The 8,071-nt window shown below is 42.8% G+C and overlaps 1 protein-coding gene across 1 annotated transcript in view; it reads right to left on the bottom strand.

The window, feature by feature from the left end:
* Window positions 1–3,925, bottom strand: part of LOC124776165 (branchpoint-bridging protein-like) — a 42,902-nt gene extending 38,977 nt beyond the window's left edge. The window contains exons 1-2 of the mRNA XM_047251006.1: window positions 3,887–3,925; window positions 1,079–1,477 (exon numbers count right to left, since the gene is read on the bottom strand). Coding sequence (XP_047106962.1) covers window positions 1,079–1,477; window positions 3,887–3,925 — 438 coding nt within the window. The remainder of the gene's footprint in view (window positions 1–1,078; window positions 1,478–3,886) is intronic.
* Between the last annotated feature and the right edge of the window lie 4,146 nt (window positions 3,926–8,071).

Genomic DNA, 8,071 nt, shown 5'->3' on the forward strand with positions numbered 1-8,071 from the left:
TGAAATTTCCACATGATCACAAAAACTGTCCAACACAGTGAGAATTAGTTTGCTATTCAGCCATTAGAGGACGACACGGTTAAGTCAGCTAGATTCCTGCATCGCAAGAGCCCTTTCCATTCAGACAGCTTGTAACACCACAATCGATAGTGAGTAGTTTATTATGTGAAGTATAAAGTGTTTACTCTTTTCTGCTTAATGTCTTTGCATTAGTGTAAGGAAGTGGAGTTTAGCGAAATATGTTTTGTGGAATTATAACGGTGTGAAACTTCATTAAATCTGTTCGTTTATGTACTAGAAACTGCAATGTAAAAACTGGTTCATATTTAGGGATTTTGTATTGTATAATATAAAAGACATATGATTCCTCTCCACTACGAAAGTGGTTTGGCATGCAAAGAAAAGATGGAAGTGGCGGTCAGGCTGAGTGGGATGTGAGAGAGCACAAGTGTCAGTCAGTGGCCAGCAGTTGTGGAGTCAACACCGCAAGTGCCGACTGAGGCATTCGGTATCCTCATCTACGATGGAATGGCCTCCGATGTGGTTACAGCTAAAAAAAAAAAGGGTTCTCTCGCATTGGGAATGGGTCTAAAAATAATATTTACGTCGACAAGAGAAAATGAAAGAGCAATAATCAGCCAGATGAGAGACTAGGTAACCGCCACGTGCTCTCCACCGCTATTGCGCCACTGCTCCGACAACTTCAGGAGGTTAGAACTGTATATCAGTATGAACCAGTGTGTGTGTTTAACTTTTTTGTATCCCGCCTGGATGGTGGCACAGGAAAAGGTGAAAATCTCTCAGTACCGCCGTGTGAATTAAAATCACCTTTACTTTAGCAGCAAGAGTAATCCATAACTTTGCTCTGAGGTGCGAAGCCGAAGCAAAGTGTCCCAGCCGTCTGCTCTCGATCAAACGGACATAATCAGGAGCGGAGGGGCGGAGCTCGTAGATGTTTCCCGCTCCGGCTAGAGTGCGCTGTCGTCGGTGTCTGTCGTAGCACCAACTGTAGAACTCGTATTTAGGCCGTGGCATCGTAGCTATCGATACCACAGCCCTCCCCCCTGAAACGACGCACGGTCGTTGAGTCCGGCTTCCGACGGCGGGTGGAGGGAGCCAGGGGCGGCGCAGCTGAGGGGGCGGGCAGCGGAACTGCCGGAGCGCGCTGTCCACCCGCGACCCCGAATTGCTCGCGAGGCGGCGAGGAAAACGCCTTGTGGTAAGCCTGTCCAGGCCGCGCACCGCCACTGGGTATGCTCGGATAAGGAGGCGGACCAACGACCTCCACGGACGGCGGCGGCGGTGGCGTGACGTCAGCCTCAGCGCCCATCGGTTCTGCCACCGCGGAGGAAGACGGCGGCGGCGAGAGGTGGTGCCTCGGCGGCGGCGAGAGGCGGCCGTCCGGTGCAGCTGACCAGACCGGCAGCGGCGACGACGGCAGGAGCGCCCGCGGACGCCGCGGAGCCTCCAGTTCTGCCTGAAAACAACCAGTGGCAGAAAACTGACAGTGACGGAGGGACCAGAAATAAGGTGTGGCCGAGCTGGCGAAGAATACGTCCCTGCCCCCAGCGCTGCCTGCCAGAGAAAGCGCGATACGACACCAAATCGTGCGGTGCCGAGCCAGAACGAGGCGAAGCAGCGGGAGCGAGCGGCGGCGGGTGCAAAAGCTGCAGGAGCGACCGATGGGCGCGGCCGTGTAGCAGTTCCGCTGGGGAACGGGTGCCTCGTGGCTGAGAGCGATACGAAGCGAGGGAAGTCCAGAGCGCCCGCTCGCGAGAGTGCGTGGTGCGCAACTTGCTCATCTGCGACTTAAACGTACGCACAAAGCGTTCAGCCTCGCTGTTCGACTGGGGGCGGAACGGGGCTGAGGTCAGATGGCGAATGCCATTAGCGGCACAGAACGCTTCAAACTCTGAGGACACGGATTGGCGGCCATTGTTGGAGACAATAACTTCAGGAAGGCCCTCGATGCAAAAAATAGACGTCAAAGCCCGAATAGTACTGGCAGATGTAGAAGACATAAGTACAACATAAGGAAAGTTGCTGTATGCATCAGTAACTATCAACCAGCGGGTGTCGCAGAACGGACCCGCAAAATCAATATGAACGCGCTGCCAAGGCGCAGTAGGAGTCGGCCACGCAAAGAAGCTCTGGCGGGGAGCAGATTGATGCTCCGCAGGATAGCTACAGTTAGCAAGCAAATTCTCAATATGTTTATCAATGCTGACCCAAGTGCAGTGACGGTGCGCTAATTGCTTCGTCCGCAATATACCCCAATGACCAGTGTGCAGTAATTGGAGGATTTCCGACTGCAACGAACGAGGTACAACCACACGAGACTGATCATTGTCAGTTTGTAACAAGATAACACCGCCGTGTACAGACAAGTTGTGACGTTGCGCAAAGTAACGCTGTACAAGGAGATCACTAATCTGGGTAGCAAATGGAGGCCATTGAGTAAGAATGTACTGCAAAAAATCTGAAAAGCAACATTGGCGGCTGTCGCGGAGGCTATGCGACGAAAATCCACCGGAAAACCATCAGCTAATTCCTTATCTTGCGAATCAATAAACATGCAGGACAGTTCGGAAGAATCAAACCCTTTGTTAGGACCGATAGGCAGACGAGACAAAGCATCAGCATTGCCACGGTGGGCCGTAGGCCGAAACAAGATTTCGTAATTGTAGTTCGACAAAAACAAACACCAACGCTGCAACTTTTGTGCCGTACGGTCCGGAACTGGCTTTGACAGGTGGAACAACGACGTCAAAGGCTTATCGTCGGTGACCAAATACAACTTACGACCACACAAAAAAATCATGAAACTTAGTTACTCCACATACAATAGCCAAAGCTTCCTTCTCGATTTGAGAATAGTTTTGCTGGGCAGAATTGAGCAACTTAGACGCAAAAGCGATCGGGCGATCGACAGAATTAATGCGGTGCGATAGAACCGCTCCGGTGCCGTTAGAAGATGCATCGACAGCCGAAACAACTGGTTTGGAGGGATCGATAGGAATCAAACAGCAATCACTCAACAAAACAGATTTGACCTTGTGGAAAGCAGCCGGACATTCCGAAGACCAAACAAAAGGAACGTTCTTACGCCGAAGGCGATGCAAAGGCGCTGCAATCTGCGCTGCATTTGGTATAAACCGAATATAACATGTAATTTTTCCCAAGACAGACTGAAGTTCTTTGAAGTTCCTGGGTGGTGGAAAGTCTCTAATCGCACGACATGTGACGGCGAGGGGTGGATACCCTGTCCGTTAATCGTATGTCCTAAATACTGAATCTCAGTTCGAAAAAATTTGAACTTGTCTTTGTGCCACTTTAGTCCTGTCTGCAAAAGAACAGTACATAAGGCATACAAGTTCTGCAAATGTTCGTCATGGGTGCGACCTGATACAGCAATATCGTCCAAATAATTTGAACAACCAGGGACAGTGGCACACAACTGCTGTAATTAAGACTGAAAAATAGCAGGAGACGAAGCACAACCGAACGGAAGGGGGCGAAACTTTAACAATCCAAGATGGGTGTTTATCACAAAATAGCGCCGTGACTGTTCGTCGAGCGGAATCTGAAAGCATGCGTCCCGCAAGTCAGTCGTGGAAAAGAATTTTCCCGCACCAAGCTTACCAAAAATGTCTTCAGGACGCGGTAAGGGAAACGTAGCTACCACTGTCTGGATATTTACTATAGACTTAAAGTCAGCACAAATACGGAGACGACCGTTTGGTTTCTTCACACAAACTATTGGCGAAGCCCACGGTATCGGTACAGGCGGTGGCGTCGGAACCGCCTAAGTAGCTGCAGTTTGCAGTGTGACCAGTCCATTTATGGCAGCAAGCAGCTGCGTCATTTGCTGAGCCTGAAAACGTACAAGATCGGACAGCGAAGCCTGTTCCTGTGGCGAAGCCATGGTGTACACAAGTGAAAGTCTTGTACTGAAGCTACCACGAAAAGAAAGCAGTACCGACCAAAAAGGAAATGATAAGGGAAACCTCGTCGCCAATTTTTGTATCCCGCCTGGAAGGCGGCGCGTGGGTAGGAGCAGGAAAAGGTGAAAATCTCTCGGTACTGCCATGTGAATTAAAATCACCTTTACTTTAGCAACAAGAACAATACATAACTTTGCCCTGAGGTGCGAAGCTGAAGCAAAGTGTCCCAGCCGTCTGCTCTCGATCAAACGGACATAATCAGGAGCGGAGCTCTAGATCTCTCCCGCTCCGGCTAGAGTGCGCTGTCGTCGGTGTCTGTTGCAGTGCCAACTTTAGAACTTGTATTTACGCCGTGGCATCGTTGCTATCGTTACCACAAATATAGCAATAATAATCCAAGTGTTGCAAAAACTGGTATTTGAACCATGAAATTTTCCCCTTCAAACAACCAAGCAAGGTTCTTTCCTCAAAATACTTAAATCCGGGTATCCTGTATGTGAAAGACTGAAATTAATCTATTTTATTTTACGTTGAATTTATGAGAAGCTCCAAATTACTTTGAATAGCTTCTAATTTATCAGTCTCATTGCTTAATGTGAAGATCGTCAGAGAAAACTACTTACTTCACGAGTAATATAAAGGGCACATAATATTTATCTGATGAAAAGTTTTTAATTTGCTGTGAAATACTTAAATAGGAAAGTGCCAAATGGTTAGTATTAATGAATTTTAATGTGATTGATTAACATCACTTGTTTCACAAGTGATGAAAGAGACAGAAAAATTTGAAACCTTTTGAATATTCGCCTCACTTTGAACTTTCTTACCAACCTATATAAAAATATTGCTAGTGTATATTGTTTTCAAGCTTTGAGGGCTAAATGATTACGTGGGGTTGTAGTTCAGCATTCATTATAATGCAAAGATTTTCTGTAAAGTGTGCTTATTTGTGGATAAAGGAGTGGTCAGTTTGTAGACTTCCACTATGATATTTAATAACACAAAAAGTCATACTGAAAGCAGGTTTCTGTTAATGAACCTAAAACATTGACAAAGTGGAATGCATATGAATTGTGAGTATTGTGAATTTTATTGCATTTGTGATATCTGTAAGTGTGTTAACCTAAATTTAACTCTGGTCAGATGCTATTTAGTCTCGAGTTAGTCTTTGAGAATATATATATATATATATACTCTCAAAGACTAACTCGAGACTAAATAGCATCTGACCAGAGTTAAATTTAGGTTAACACACTTACAGATATCACAATATATATATATATATATATATATATATATATATATATATATATATATATATACTCTCAAAGACTAACTCGAGACTAAATAGCATCTGACCAGAGTTAAATTTAGGTTAACACACTTACAGATATATATATTGCTGAATTATTTAAAGACTGAAGTACTGATTGTAGTCAGCAGGTATAAAGTCTATATTTTGTTCCTGGGAATGCGAGTCTATGAAATTGAGTATAACATGCTACCCACTGTGTAGTTACGTCTGGTTATTTTAGGTGTTCATTGCACTTTTATGAGAAAGAATCTATAAAAGTCACTTTTGGAGGAGTATAATCAAATCCATAGAAAATAATTTTTCACATTATTATGCCTAGTTAGGCTGGCGACCATTTATTATTTCATTTATGTTAAAACTGTTTCTGTAATTTCTTACCAAATTTCAGTGTTTCTGTTGTCTACCGACTGCCCCTTACGCATCTTATGTTCGATACCCTCTTTCCGTTTGGTAACACATGGTCCAATTCAAAATTCCTCCCAGAGGGCAACACCATACTGTGCAGGTTTAAACCATTTTTGGTAATTATTAATCCAGTAGTGTTATACGTGGCGCCGCGTGACAGGACGCAGTTCAGTTTTTCTGTCAGAAATAATTCAGAACAGAAAAATCTAGTGTAAAAACAAAAGTACAACGACCAATAGACGTCCAGTGGCACAAACCTGTAACATATTAGGCAAAATTGTTGGTAGATCATTTCCTGGAGTAGAAAGCTAAAGATACAAAATAGTAACAGAATATAAGAAATGGATATAAGAACGAAAGTAGACCAAGATGGACAGGATGGGAGAGTAGAGAATGTATTAGGTGTCAGTAGATGACGCTACAAGACGACAGCAGGCTTACATAGAATATCACACACATGTAAATGATCAGATTCGTACGATGAACGTATCACAAATGGAACAAGGCTAGGAAGAGGAAGTGAGCAAAGACAGGGGATAAATCAACGAATCAAGGGATATGTTTGATTTGCCAAAGGTTAAAAGTGAAGTAAGTGAGTCACGAGAAGTAGGATTTGAATATGTAAACGCATCAGGACGAGAAAGCGAAAAATCACTAGATATGACAAAACTGTTTAAAATGTTGGCCGCACAGATTGCAGCACAAGGTAAACCAATTAGTAATCAACTTGCAGTACAGGGTCAGCAAATTAAAGCACAAAATAGCAGTATAAACTATCAAATTGAAAAACACGGCATTAAGATCAGTAATCAGATCGAAAAGCTAGACGCAAAAGTAAGCGTTATAAGTAACGCAATCAGGGATCAGAATTTTGAAGTAGACACTATATTATTCAAAGTGATATCGAAAAAGCGCATTATGGAGAAGATAATCAAAACACCAAAGTCGATGAAACATCAACTAATGGATTGACTCATTGCCTAAAAGTTGCATCCTTACTTGAATCAGATAGTGAAGAAGAACTCAGTGATAGTTCAGACAAGGGAGAATATAAAGAAGTAGACTAGAATGAATACATTTTTACCGAAAATAGATATGAAAGAATACATGATTTTTTTTCAGAACAAAACCTGTAAATTGAAGCTGATCCGAAAAAGAAAGAGCCACCAGATAATTCGATGCTAGGGCACGAATTGAGGGAGCCTCCAGATGATATGATACTGGGGCAAGCCTTGATCACAGTCATGAAAGAATTTGAAATTCCAAAACTAGAAGAGCCACCTGATGAGATGATAGCGGAACAGTAGTTACAGAGGATCGCTAAAGAAGTAGAGAAAAAAAAACCGAAAAAACCCCTAGATATACAGGAACGGTCAGTTGATAACACTCTCAGAACAATCTAATGGTCAAACAAGATTTGTTATGGGGAGAACAGGAAGATACAGGACACAGGATAATTAAACAAACCATTGTCCCAATTAAAATTTATGGTACTGAATTACAAGTACTTTTGGATACAGGTTCCCAAATCAGTGACATTTCAGAATCGTTTTTCGAGCATATCTCGAATAAACCAAGATCAGTTATGATATCTGTGAATGGGGTAAAGATGATAGGAGCGACTGGCAAGTCGAGTAAGCCTATATGTAAACATGTACTGATTGATTTTGAGATAAAAGGGCAAAAGTTTGAACATGACTTCTTAGTCGTACCTGAGTTAAGTGTCGAAATGATCCTGGGTATTGATTGGCTGAACAAAGAAAAGGTATTTTTAGATTTTGGGAACGGAATTATTAAAATTAATATTGAATCAAGTATTTTGGATATTAAATTTGCAGAAAATGAAGTTTTATGTGAGGCCAATGTTGAATCACTAGTGTTAGAATTGGATCCAGGAAATGATGGTTTGTCCAACCTTCGTTAAATTTGCCATGTAAAGAACTTAATGAATAGTGAAGCGAAAACTGAAACTTTTAGACCAAATGTTGATGAGATTCAAGAACTTACATATGAACAAAAAACTGAATTGTTGAGCTTTTTAACTGTTAACCAGGAAGTGTTCTCTGATAAACCAGGTATGGTTAAAAACTTTGAATACCATATTGAGGCAATAGAACATGAACCGTTTTTTGTAAGACCTAATCCAGTACTGATAGCAAAGAAAAAAGCAGTGCAAGCTGAAATTGACAAAATGATCGAATGGGGAGTGATCGAAAGAAGTAATAGCAAATAAAACAGCCCACTTATTATTGTAAACAAGAAGGACGGAGGTGTGCGAATTGTAATTGACGTACAAACTCTGAACAAGATTGTCAGAAGAAAAATAGACCAACCAGAAAACTTAGACGATCTACTACAAAAATTCCATAATGTTAAGTATTTAACTAGCCTTGACCTCACTACGGGT

Source organism: Schistocerca piceifrons, chromosome 2 (genome assembly GCF_021461385.2).
Source record: "Schistocerca piceifrons isolate TAMUIC-IGC-003096 chromosome 2, iqSchPice1.1, whole genome shotgun sequence".
Taxonomy (NCBI): Eukaryota; Metazoa; Arthropoda; class Insecta; order Orthoptera; family Acrididae; genus Schistocerca; species Schistocerca piceifrons.